Source organism: Papilio machaon, chromosome 13, assembly GCF_912999745.1.
Source record: "Papilio machaon chromosome 13, ilPapMach1.1, whole genome shotgun sequence".
NCBI classification, from domain to species: domain Eukaryota; kingdom Metazoa; phylum Arthropoda; class Insecta; order Lepidoptera; family Papilionidae; genus Papilio; species Papilio machaon.
Window position 1 is genome coordinate 6,653,113 of NC_059998.1, and position 14,088 is coordinate 6,667,200.

A 14,088-nucleotide genomic window follows, 5' to 3' on the forward strand; every position below is an offset into this window, starting at 1 on the left:
AAATAATTTTTCACAAATTGGCAGAGGAATCTTTACAAACCAGAGAACTAAAAAATCAAGTAAGAATATTTTTTTAAGAATTTCAAGAAGATAAATGGATATAATGTCCCAAACTATTAACCTAACCATAGATTTACACTGCGGAAATATTAAAAAACACATACAGTCAAACCTGGAAAGTGAGAAACCTCTATAAGTGAGAGTGATTGTCCGGTCCCAACGGACGATGTCCATAAGCAAGAAATTCCAGTTAGAAAGTTCTAAAAGCGAGAAAAATATCGCAGTCCTTTACTCTCTCTTTTCCAGGTTCGACTGTATTATCATCACTATTATATTCGTTGAAAAATAGAGACCAACAATATTTTGTATAATTCTTTCAGCAGTGCAAGTCTGAGATTACACTACCCGTGTCAAAATACTTTTTTTTAAACTCTGCTTCTTAGAGTTAAATATAGTCAAGTCTAGATAAGGGCGAAACCTCTATGAGCGAGTCATCTAGTCCCATCAGACGACCCTTTATAAGCGAGAAACTCGAGTTGGAGAAACCTCTTTAAGCGAGAATAATATCGCAGTTCTTTGGACACTCGCTTATCCAGGTTGAACTTTATTTCTTATGCACAGACGCAATGCAGACCAAAATTAAAACATAATTTCTTTCAAGTCACAGTCAATATATTTTTTTAATAATTGTCATTTAAAGTGCTTTCTGTTGTCATTTTAAAATGTAATAATTAAAATTGACTGCAATAAAGTTGTTATAATTTTAGACTTTATTAATGAAAATTGTTTGCAACAACTTCTTAAGGACCATTTATTCAGTTAAATATATTCTGGTGATAATAAAAGATTGCACACAAGTTAAAAATAAAAACATGTTTATGTCTTGAAATATATATATATATATACATATATGTATTTTAATTTTATATAAAATATCTTTTATATATATATAAAGTCAACGTAATAGGACATTTGGAAAGTCATATCGTTTTTTCTCAACTTAGGATTCGCAATATTTTCAACGATAAAGTCCTGGAAAGTTGTGGAGCTGATAAAGGTATTATTAAACATAAAAAATAGAAATAAAAAACGAAATAACTTTCCAACAAACCCAATACTTTTAATTCATGTTTTAATACAATATATAGACATATTGAAATAATTGTTTTCTTCAAGTTAAAGTATTAAAAATACTTGATGACCGGAAACATATATAAATTAAATTATATTAAATATTGAAAATATTTAACACAATCTGAGAATCAAATCTTTAGAATTTTTTAACTATTCTGTCATTAAGTAAAATTAAATACAAATGTCTGTTAATAATGTATCATAAATATATTATATTTTAAATGAAAAATTATTTCAAATCAACATTAAATACAAAATGATTTCGTATTTAGTTAAATCAAAAATAAAACATCCTATGTAATTTTGGTGCGTAATTTCATACGAAATCCTATTTACTTAGTATAATACATACTTAGTATAAATTTTATCAACTATAATATCGACGCCCTCACAGAATAACCCTGTAATAGGAAAAATAAAATTTTTCAGAAGCAAAAAACCGTATTTCTTTAATAACTTCATCAATAATTATTGTACAAGAATCTTTTAGATACCAAAACAAAGCTAATTTTTATAGCATATTCATTGTATTTAATTTTCATTCATGTATTCCGGGCGTATTCTGTGCTATTAAGGAAAAATTATAATACCGAAAATAAAATAAAAAATCTGTTTCAATAATGATTTATCTCCGTAATTAACATTAAGAAAAATATAAAAAAAATTCACACCGTGTAATAGGACCTTTAGATGCCGAATTCGACGGAAAAGCAAGAACCCGGTAAGAGTGCACTACAGGATTATTCGATGGGGACGTCGATATAGAATTTTTGGATTATTAGAGACAAGACCCTAATTATTAAATTTATTTTCCACTAATGCGACTAGACATGCATATATCATCAAGCTAGTCGCTTATTGGAAAAGTTCTAAAGGCCTTAACAATATGGGGCGTGTCCCTAAGATAGTGGGGCGTGTTCCCGCGGGGGCGTGTCCCCACCATCAATGTCCCCGGGCTCCACCATCTCGAAGTCCCTGTCAGTGGAGGACCTCTGACTATTCTCAGATTCCGACTCCGACAGTTTATCTGCGGAAATTGATTCCGGTATCTCTTCTCTGGAAGAAATGAGATTTTTTAATAATTTAGTTCTACACAAGTACATATCATTGGAATGATGGAAATTGAAAAAAAAAGTTTTCCAAAATATCAACATATAACATTATCATATCAACTATTTTAGTTGAACATATACACTTGAACTAGTTAACATAATATCGGTATCATCATCTATAGTGACAGTATAGCTTACGTACTTATGTTCTTCTTCCTTGGGCAAGGACTCCTCTACAACAGGAGCTGCGGGAGGAGGTTCCTCTGTAAGAAGAGGAGTCTTCTCCTCCTCATCATCAGACGCCTTATCTTTCTTGCGCTTCTTCTTGCTCTTTGACGACTTATCACTTTCAGAGCCTGGACCTCGATATTCATACTGGAAATTAACAATTTAATAATTATGAATTGTTGTAAAATTTCTTCTGAATAGTTATATTATCCAAAATGATTTGCAAGTAAATAATTCCATAGTGCGACATTCCCGTCACGTCACCGTCTCGTCAGCGTACCTTGTAAAGTGGCCAGAAGGAAGCAAAGAAGCCAACATCTTCAGTCAGGTTGGGCAGCAACCAGAGATGGTGCCGGGAGAGTGTCAGCAGCCACACCAGGCAGAAGACCACCACACGGAGCACAGCCAGTGCTATTATCATCACCAGGAATGCTGCAGCTGCTATACTCAAGTAGTATACACCCTTCCTGCAAATATATCAACGTCGAGATCGTCGGTGGCTCAGGGGTTAAGCACTTGACTTGCAATCTGCAAATCCTGGATTCGAATCCCGCCATGTACCAATGTGTTTTTCGATTTACATATGTACATTTATCTGATATTCTAACGGTGAAGGACAACATTGTGATGCTGCACATATCTGAGAAGAAATTCAAAGATTTGTATGAAGTCAACCCGCACTTGGTCAGCGTTATTGACTATGACTTAGTCACCCCTCAGTTAGGGTAGGCTTAGAGCCTCTCGGTGGGGACGTATAGTGAGCTGATGATGAATAGTCAACAGCTGTATAGGAAGTGTCAACTGGTCCAGTGCAACACCACGATCACAGAAATCAAATAGCCTTATGTATAAAGTGCGTGTGCCAGAAAATTACCCTTCTCACGTATTTCTTAGAGTAGAAGAAGTCGACTTGACAAGGGAGGGACGTATACGAGTTCAAACATCCTATCTGTCTTCCATTTAAAGTAGACAAAATATAAGTGTGATGTGTGGTACCGGAGACCTAATTTTAGTCCTCTTTCCCTTCCCACCCTTTTCTTATAAGGAAAGGATTGGAAGGGGAAGTGGGTTGAATGGAGGAGGAGGTGCATAGGAAGGTTAAATATTCTCTTTGTGCGTCTCCTCCTCTGTCGATTGAGGGTAGGCAACGCATCTGCAATTGCGAATTCCTATTGTACAGCGGTCGCTTCGCCATTTCGGCGAATTCATGTGGCAACTTGGTCGTTTGCCACTTGGTAATAAAAAAGTAACCTATCAACTTATTTCAGAAGATATGGCGTAGTTATTTTACCGGAATCAGGTGTTCCGTTAGCTTGTTTCTGAAAACTCTAATTTAAATCTTTAGATCTATCTAAAAGACAGATTATAGAGTTCGTTATTTACCTGACAGTGGCGGGCCAGAGCGGGAACATGCAGACCCCGATGGTGCCGAACACGACAAGTGCTCCACACAACCAGTAGTACCACGGCATGGGGTCGTAGATCCAAACGTAAGCGTCTGCGGTGTCCAGGAATATCTGCTCCATGTGCATCTCCAACCTTATTTTACGCTTCTTCTTCTCTTTCTCCTTCTCTTTGTCTTTCTCTTTTGTATCCTGGAATTTTAACTATTGATATAAGCTATGGTATTCCTTAAAATATACTAATAGCTTGCGGTTTCGTCCGTGCGGAATTTAAAAAATTTGTTAACAGTCTTATTTCACAATGAATTCTATCTGTGGTTCAAATTCCATCTACCGTTCTGCCGTTCTTGAGTTATATTTACTAATATAATAAAAAAATAAAGATTTGATTGTGTGTTTGCATTAAATAGGTTCCGAAACTACGGAACCCATTTGAAAAATTCTTTCATTGTTGGGAAGCTACATTATCTCCAGGTGACAGACAGACATTTATTCCTAGATTTTATTTAGTAAACTTCTTTACATTGATCCAAACTTTCGCATTTACTTAGTTCGAATACCATTGCAATATAACAAACGTTAGCGAAGTTAAACAGAGTATATAGTTAAAATATTAGAAATTAATAAAAAAATCCTACCTTTCCCTCGCAAGCGCTGGCTTGATCTTTCTCATCTCCACTCTTACTTTTCTCTACCTCCTTCTTTTTAGACTTGCCTTTTAATTCTTGTTCACTGACAGGTACCTAAAATAACATTCAAAGGTTATGCACAAAAATAACAAAAGGAATGGAACAAGGGATTCAATTTTAAAAATACTATTTTTTTTTTTTCAGTAATGAAGACATAATTACTTTAAAATTTCTCAGGGCTCTGCAATGAGATTAAGATCTAGATTTCCATCCTAGACTAGCACGATAGAGGCATCTTTTCACTAAACAGTTTACACACCTTTGGTACTCCTGTAATTTTGTTGAAAATAGAATTTTTAATAAACGATTTTTATAAAGAACTACATACCTTTTTAGCTCTGTGGAATAATTTGTGTAGGAGCATTTGATGAAGGAAGTCGGTGACTTCGAGGCGCGTCGTGAATATAGGGTTCTTTCCCGTCGCCCATTTTGAGGTCAATAAAGCGTCGACTGCCTTTGTGCCTATGAATTATTTAATTTATTTTAACTTATTGACTTAACGTAATTGGAAATTGAAATTACAATTAATACATTCATCCCTTTCTTTCTCATTTAATAAATAAAGATATAGTCCAGTCGCGGAGCACGAAGAATTTCGTACATTGAACTCGCATTACCTGTCTCTGTCACTCCCGCGTAAATACAATGAGTCTCGCTCGCACATAAACAAAGGCCGCCGTCCTCGGGGATTGTAAACCTTTTATTGGAGACTATAAGTTTAATTTTTAATAAGAGGAATCGAAATTAGCTAGACTAGATGAAAATGTTGACAAAACTGTTGATTCTTTCGTAATAAATGTGACAGGCGAGACGTCTTCGGAAAACAGTTACTCCGAAACAGAGGAATCGGATTCTGATTTTTTATTATTAGATACTTGTATAGATTTTTATTTCTTTTATTATTAAATCTAAATAAATAATTTATATAATAATAATAACTATATTTTATAAGTTGGTAAATTTTCTTTCTCCTTCAAATAATTAATGTAAACCGCACTAAATACAAAAATGTTTGTAACCTCTGTCAGTAGGTAAAGAGGTCATTGTACGAAATTCTTCGTGCTCCGCGACCAGACTATAGCAATATGTTATAAAGGTGGATACTAAATGTAAATTATTTTAAGGGTACAAATCGATGTTGAATATAATTTAGGTTCATAGTGTATTATTAGCCTGTGTGTTTACATTAGGACCGGATTTTGTTTTCATTGTCGACGGCTCGTAGCGAAACTACGCGAGATTAGATTGCAACAGTTTCGCAACAATTGATTTATATTTAAATGTAAGTCTTATACAGAGAATATTCAATAATCAGCTGTCGCCCGCGACTCCGTCCGCACGGAATTAAAAAAAAACGTTATATGTGTTCTTCCAGATTATGTTCTACAACTGTGCCAAATTTCATCGAGATTCGTTGAACAGTTCCGCAGATACCTTCAAACAAACCATCATCCATCCATCCATCTAAACATTTATAATATTAGTAAGATAAATAATTCAATCTTTAATCAATTTACCTTAAATAATTAATTTCATATTGGAATTATTTAAACATAAACAAACGTAAACAATTAAAGATTACATTTCTTTGTATAATATTTATAAACATGGTTTTTACAAAGTGCTATAAACATTGTATGCAAATTAAATGAAATTTTATGTAAACAAACTTCTTGAATGCTTTTTGGAGCGAAATAATTTGAAAAACAAACATATTTTATCTAAACCATAATCAGTGACTTAGAAGCTAGCTTATGCTAGGTTTTTTTACGACAATTGCGAAATAAACAACAAACATCTGTACCTACACTAAGAAACATAATTTGATCCTAGCAAATATGAAAAAAAAAACATATTTCACTTTAAAATATTTACGTTTTTAAACTAATTGAATTCAAAATATGCACCATTAAATGTGGATTTCCGCTGTCATAAAACTTGCAGAAAAACAATATCAACCTATGCATTGTCGTCGGAAAAAATCAGATAACGTTAAATGTGTAATTATGTTCAATACAAGACTTACAACTATAGAAATTTACGATATTATATAATATATTTGGTGTTATAATTTGCTTTTAAAGTCAAATACTATCGTATATGGTCTTACCTGTAAAATATTCGACATGATGGTTTAAGAACTTGGTCTTCTTGGTTGGCACATTTGCCTTTAACCACTTGGCCACCGCGTATTCCTCGCTAGTCGGCTTCTCCGACTCAGCAGCTTCACCAAACTCCTGAAAGTCCAAGATATTTTATAGAGCACGTATTAATAGCAAAGAGTCAGACATACTACTCATCTTTTTTTTATAGAAGGGGGCAAACGAGCTACGGACCGAAAGTTATTTGATCCGACGCCCATGGACATCCGCAACGCCAGAGGAATCGCAGTTGCGTTGCCGGCCTTTAAGGAAGGTATACGTTCTTTCAATAGTGACGCCTCTTATGAGATCTCTGAAAAGATGAAACTTTTTTCTCTATTTGGGACGATTTGTAAACCTCTACGTTGCGTGGAATTTGTTATGAGGTCACTGAACTTAGCATAACGAACTGTTGGAACATATTATTATACTCAATTATGTTTAAAATTGTGAATTGTGACAGATCTTTTCTCGCGTCGATCTTGTTCAATGATGACGTTGATCTTTTTTCCATCATCCTTTTCTCAGGCAACGCATCAGCGGTTCATTGCGCTTGTTTGAATGTCTATAGGTCTTTGCCTTCTCTTGCATTAAAAATCCGGTTTGTATTTATATTCATTTACACTCAGAAATAACCTTATGTAAAATATTTTGACCAGATGGCATTGACATTGACTGCGCGACCTCCACTGCGCCTGCGCATGTTACGTACCAGCTTCGCAATGCAAATGGTGTCACACAAAACTTTTATAATTAAATATAATTGCTGTATGCTTTATTAGATAAATTATTAAAAAGGAAATGTTTGTTTTATCATGTCATATCTCTGACCAGATCACTTCCCGTGCCACCACGGTAATTCTCTTGTGGCCAGTGGTATTAAACTACTGGTCACAATGGGTTCATCATAAAGAAAAAGTTTGAATTGAATATAAACTCTTTGGTGGAATTAAAATGCCGTGGTATTATCCATATAAGAAATATTAAATACTTCTGAGAAATACTGCCCGCAAATAATCGCAAGCCTACAGGGCTTTATAAACTACATGTACATTACAGTACTGCCGCAGAAACTAGGTTAATTGATGTTTAAACGTAAATTTAATAAGCAAACATTGTCGCGTGTACTTCATAAAGTTATTGTTTGATATAGCTATAAATAATTATAGTTACTATCAGATTTAAAAGAAGTCCTGTAAATATATTAACGACCGAAATCGATATTCGATCTTGAACAAATTTTTTGTGTATTTTTATTCTTACATCTTTAATCCATTTGATTTAAATTTAATCGATCTAAAGATCGCAATAGCGAACGAAAAAAATGCTAGGTTTATGTTAAAAGAGCGCTCGAATAATTTTTGTATGTTTAATGAAACGGATCGGACTTTGATTTCAGCCATTAAACTTTTGTATTTTAAATATAAAATTGTATAAGTACATCCATAAACAAATGTTGTTATTTAGAAAATTAATCTTTTTATTAATTCAAGCAATATATTTAAAGTAAAATTATTCTTATGAACCACAGCTTAGATAAGATCACCATAAAATCGGATACTTGAAGGAATAAAAAAATAATTTATCCTTATCCTTTAAGTATATTTAGGACCTGATACGAAAAATTAGGTGTATTTTTAAATCAATAAAAATCCCAAAATAAACTTCGCTTATTTAAGTAAATGCTTTAATTATATTAGGATAAAAAAAGGTTCAGGACCTCGTGGAAACTTAATTGGATTCACTTTTTAGTATCGAAAATAAGAGCCAATAAATTCGATATTCGAAAAAAACGTATTCACAAATCTTCCTACAAAATATTTTGTTAAAAAACTTTTTGTCATCCCACTCATTATCATTAGAAAAAACAGAGATAAGAAATGTTTTGTACAGATGTTAAGGCAGTTGAAACTGAAGATAATACCGTAAATTTAACATGATGTTTGAGCTTACACGCTAGTGAGTTATGAAATTTTTACTTTCTAGTCAAATCTTGATGACCTAGACCAGTCATGTCAAAGATACGGCCCGCGATCGCAATATGTCATAGAAAGAATCATGTTTTTTAGAGCTTTTAAACTTCATTCGATTCTAATTTAATAAATAAAATGTTATAATAATTCAGTTAATTTTTTTCAATCTGGCTCACCTACGAATTCAAAATTTAATATATTGCCCTCTGCAAAATTGAGTTTGACACCTCTGACCTAGACGATTTACGATACTATGCAGAATAATCCACTAGAGTAATATTTGAAATATTAAAAAAAAATCTTGAAGTATGGATAAATAAAATGGATGAACAGTACACGAATTGCAAGTTTTCTCATACAATCCAATAACTTTAGCCTAGCTTAGACTGTATAGAAAGTAATGAAAATGTTTTCAAGTGCTATACCTTTTATCTGAGCCCTACCACCAATTTTAATGGTAATCAGTTGATCCAACGTCTAAGTACGATTTTATCATTATGACCTCTTGTAGCCAAAACAACTTGACTGATTTAAATTTATAAAGTATCATACGATACGTATTATTTACTAGAATGTTATACAGGTTTTAGTGAGTCGGATTAAATAGTTTTTATTAAATATTAAAATTAAATTAATAAGCTAGTTAAATTATGAGCATGTCATTGGTAGAGTTCGTCTTCTGATACTTGACGAAAAAATACAAAAAAAATTAGTAATCTAATTTCGCTTTAAATTGGTTAAGACAAAAACAATATAAATGCTATATAAATATAAACTGTATTTTAAGCTAATTAAAATTAAAAAATATATTACAGTGTCATATATATATTACAATCATCTATCTTATCTATCTATATATATAAAAGAAAGTCGTGTTAGTTACACTATTTATAACTCAAGAACGGCTGAATCGATTTGACTGAAAATTCGTGGGCAGGTAGCTTAGAACCAGGAAACGGACATAGGATAATTTGATTCCGCGCGGACGGAGTTGCGGGTAAAAGCTAGTCTGATATAAAACATAGTCAAATAACTAGAAAACAATACAAAGGGTTCGTTTAACAAATAAACAAAATGAACTTTTAACATCCCTATCAATCATAATATGTAAATTCAATCATAAATAAACCCATATAAAGATATAATAAGTAATAAGATATAAATTAATAAAATAATTTAAACTTACAAATTCCCCCATGCCTGAGACCGCCTAACTGTGATACTGTTGACACACGTATGCGGAGTCCGGAGCAAGCACAGGTGAAAGTGTGCCAGATCTACTTATCCACGACCACCTCCCACTTAGGGACACAATCGAATGACTTAGACCATCGGTATGGCTTGTACCTTTTGCATTTGCATTTCAAGTTAAAAATAAATCCAATTATGTACCCCGAAAACACATTTTAAGGAAGGGTCGTCTTAAATTTGCGGACCGCGATATCGTAATTGCAATTAATGAGATGTATTAAAAAACATATTTTTTTCGTTCATATCAAGTTAACGATTTACAATAGAATTGAGTTTCGATCATTATACGTATGTCATTATATTAATACACTAGCGGTCACCCAGGACTTCGTCAGCGCAGAATTTAAAAAAGAATACAACAATACACCCGCGTGCATCAGCTCTACCTTCCCGTCAAAATCGGTCCAGCCGTGCCACAGATTACGCACAACAAACACGGCCATGCGCACAACCATAGATACAGTAAAAACAATTTAAAATTGGTTGTTCAATATCAGCAACGCAAATACTTCACGTGTACGAAATGTTTTTTTTTTTTCAATATTACGATGTTCTAAGGGGAAGTTGGAATTTGACATTGTTAAAGTAACGTGAGGAAGAAGTGCATAAAGCTATTATTAATCAAAAATGAAAAAAAAATATGGTCAAATTTCGACCAATGAGCGACCGCTAGTTTAGTTAAATGTGAAGTTAACAAAAAAAAGAAAATCGCATTCCCTGCATTTCAGCGCCTTCCTCCGCTAATGACGCTCATCTCATAATGGGGTCACGGCCGCGCTCAGCGCAGTTATCGAACTGCAGCTCTGACGTAGAATGTCTTCAACGCTCCACATTCAAAATGGCCACTTTTAAATAAAACACAATGCTGAGACTTACAATAAGCAAAGGGCAAAGTGGTTGGCAATTTTTTATAGGGACCCGTAAGCATGGGATTTTCAAAACAAGTTCTATGACGGCACCATACGTATAAAAGTGGACTCGCCAGGAATCAGATTTCCACGTGTTAAGGTAACCTATGGTGGCTGGAGTTGCGCTGATACCTTGACCCTGGGCGCTTTAAAGTACACGTGTGAAAGCGTCCAGTGTATACTAAGTGCTAAAAATGAAGTGTGCTTTTTTCATCAATGACTAAGGCCTCATCAGCACGGGCGCTTTTTTTGTCGCGCGTTAAAAAATTGGTCAAATATAAAGAATGTATATCCATGTATCTGTTCATACGGCAGCGCTTTTACGCGACTTTATCACGCAGTGTTGCATTTTGAATGCTAAGCGATTTGCGAGTGATTTAAAGCGTTGATCGCTCGAGAGCCGCCAACGCAGTATTAACGTAGCGTTAAAAAAGCGCCCATGTGTATAAGGCATTGGTGTGAGACCTGGAAAAATGATCATTGCACCCGGCGCTAAAAATCAAGTTGCCAATAAAAAATATATGTTTCATAATGACAATCGTATTTAAATCTTTCGACAGTTTACTTACAATAATAATAATAATAATGAAATTTAGCACATGACATAGTCTGGAAGAACACATAGGCTACTTATTAATTTTTTTTTAATCTCGCGCGGACAGAGTCGCAGACGACAGCTAATTTACCAATCTGTTTGCGGGTCATTTGACCGGCGCCCTTTCAAAGGTCGCACAGAACTGCTACCTATCGACCTTGAGACTAAAGGTTAAGCTCTAATGAACTTTAGTAATTTGCCTCAACTGACTGTGCTTAAACTACATCTTAAACTACTAGATCTGAGATCATGGAATATGAATTAAATAGCAAACAAAAAAAATATGGAAAAGTCAACGCTCTTTAAATTAAAAAAAGCGAAATATAATCGCCAATAACAGACAAACTCATTTTTATGATGATACTAATTAAAATGTACACTTGCAAATTATATTATTTTTTCTGCTATCATTATCTGTAAAAATACAGAGTGTATTTTGTGGTGGCTTTACTTCTTGACAACATAACATTTTGTTAAGTGGGATCTGACCATTTAAAGGGTTTTAAATTTTATTTTATCTTTAATCACTCCATAAGGTGGTTGTGGAAACTTTTCTTGAAGTTGTTTTATAAATTACTAGCTTTTAGATGCAACTCCATCCGCATGAAAAAAAAAAAAACAAAACTAAATAAATAGTTTATTTATTTTTCCAGACTACGTTCTACATCTATGCCATTCTAGAGTTATCTTCTAACATCCATCTAAAGCAGTGTTTCCCAAAGTGGGCGATAACGCCCCCTTGGGGGCGTTTGAAACCTAGGAGGGGGCGATAAGGGGCCCAAAAAATGGGGGGTATTGAAAATAATTAAAGTAATGAAATTGTGGTTTTTAAGTTTTAGGGCCGAATAAAAATTAGGGGGCTCTGAAATATAATTGATTTTCAAAGGGGGCAGTGAAAGAAATAAGTTTGACAATCACTGATCTAAACATTCGCATTTATAATATTAGTAAGACAATATCTAGTCTTGTTTGATGATTCTTCTACTTAGTGTAACACCAGTATAACATCTGTACAAAAAAGTATTGTTATCTCTATTTTTTCAATAAGAAACATAGGGATAACACACACAATGTTTTAGTACATGTTTTTGCAGTAACACTCTCCGTTTATAGTTATAAAACTATGCAACTTTAAGTTTGAAGAGATTTTTGATTGCACCTTCAAATAAATTCATTAATAAATCCAATAAAACCTCAAGGAAAAATCAATTTTTGAAATTTGATTTTAGTTATGTATTTGTTCTTAGTCATTGATTATTTAAAATCCATTTAAATCAGGCTTTTATATTAAAGCTTGATTTCTACTACAAATATTACGGCTTGTGACAGCAATAATAGTGTTTTGTTATTTAAAAATGTCACTCATGTCCATTTATGAATCAAATATGCTGTAATTTTTACAATTTTCAAATATACTGCTATCTTTGTTTTATTGCAATTCCCATGAAGTAAAGTGGTGTAATGTGAAACAGACAGAAGAAAATAAATACACAGTGACACAAGTTTGAAGCACACAGCTGAAATATTGTGTGAAGTGATAGTGTATGGTGTTACATTTGCAAATCAATATTAATAGACAAAATAGTGTGAAATTGTGAAACTACAAATATAAGGCTACAATTAGTTTTTCCAATTAAAAATAACAACTTATGTACATTATGGAGGTCAACAAATTTTTGTCAAGTACATCCATAGTATTGAATACATAAATTTAACAACCACATAGAAGACCAATTAAACTTAATTGCTGTTACCATAAGAATATAAATGGAGAAAGGAAAGAAATTAAATATTGTTATAACCCCTCTACACTACTGTAACCCAAGTGTAAATGTGTAACACACTTGTGCAGCCTTTAGGCTCACTGTACACAAAACTACTAAGTGAAAAATAAAATCAAATCAAACCTTTTTTTTCTGAAACCAAACAAAAATAAACATAAGTTTCTACTAGTTATTCATTGTTGTCGAGAAAATATTAAAATTATTGACTGTATTCAGTTTTTTTAAAAACAAAGCATGAAAGAAGCGATTTTAAATTAATTCCTAGTATCATATTATCCGTATAACTCTAAAAGAGGATAAAAATAACACGTTTTAAATTGCATCGTAATGGACAAAAAGGGAAATAACTGCGTCATTTTCATAGTCATACGCACAATGGTTTTTCACGATGTATACTGAAAATTCTCACCGAATTTAGGCATTCAGCCAGACCCAATGAAATAACTTTATTTGAAAAATTGAAATATTCCATACAGAAGTGTATCAATAAAATTTACTCGCAAAGTATTAATTCAGTTTAAAAACATTAAGAAAACACAGTAAAATTACGTACCTCTTTTCGCTTTTTAGTTTTCCTCTTGTCTGCCATTATAAAACAAACTTTGTCAACGTAGCGGTTTTCAGTATCTTGCTTACTTGTCTAAAATCTTGCTTTTCTCTCGACTACGTTCTCAAAAGGATGATTTTGGTCTTGTTGTGTTGTGACAGAACAGACTATACACGTAACACAGAATAGACAAAAGATGGTAAGTGGTCACGTCAATTAGACGTTTCATTTAATGTACAAAAGGATAAAAAAAGTCATAATTCCTTTGTGTCATGAGTAAAAAGCTACTAAATAGAGTTAAAAAAGGTAAAAGTGGTCGGTAATAATGTAAGAGTGACGAGATTTTTTTGGTGTTTGTCTTTTTATGTAATCTATGTTCACCT

General features: G+C 33.2%; 1 protein-coding gene across 3 annotated transcripts; it reads right to left on the reverse strand.

Moving 5' to 3' along the window:
* Window positions 1-1,752: 1,752 nt before the first annotated feature.
* LOC106719838 (translocation protein SEC62) lies at window positions 1,753-13,891 on the reverse strand. 3 transcript variants are annotated; one of them, XM_014514295.2, is made up of 9 exons: window positions 13,712-13,891; window positions 13,282-13,290; window positions 6,617-6,743; window positions 4,835-4,968; window positions 4,456-4,560; window positions 3,798-4,009; window positions 2,695-2,881; window positions 2,389-2,561; window positions 1,753-2,190 (listed from the first exon to the last, which is right to left on the reverse strand). In XM_014514295.2, exons 1-9 carry the CDS (start codon window positions 13,745-13,747, stop codon window positions 2,034-2,036), a joined length of 1,140 nt encoding a protein of 379 aa, XP_014369781.2. In that variant the 5' UTR covers window positions 13,748-13,891; the 3' UTR covers window positions 1,753-2,033. The 3 variants fall into 3 exon arrangements, with proteins under 3 accessions (XP_014369781.2, XP_045536379.1, XP_045536378.1); XM_045680423.1 differs by lacking the exons at window positions 13,282-13,290; window positions 13,712-13,891 and adding an exon at window positions 9,807-9,884; XM_045680422.1 differs by lacking the exon at window positions 13,282-13,290 and having other exon boundaries at window positions 1,754-2,190; window positions 13,712-13,890.
* Window positions 13,892-14,088: the final 197 nt, after the last annotated feature.

Coding starts and splice junctions, on each gene's coding strand:
- LOC106719838 (XM_014514295.2), bottom strand. CDS start 13,747: ATGGCAGACAAGAGGAAAACTAAAAAGCGAAAAGAG. Junction 2,562..2,694: donor CCTTCTGGCCACTTTACAAG/GTACGCTGACGA, acceptor GTTAATTTCCAG/TATGAATATCGAGGTCCAGG. Junction 2,191..2,388: donor CCCAAGGAAGAAGAACATAA/GTACGTAAGCTA, acceptor CATTTCTTCCAG/AGAAGAGATACCGGAATCAA.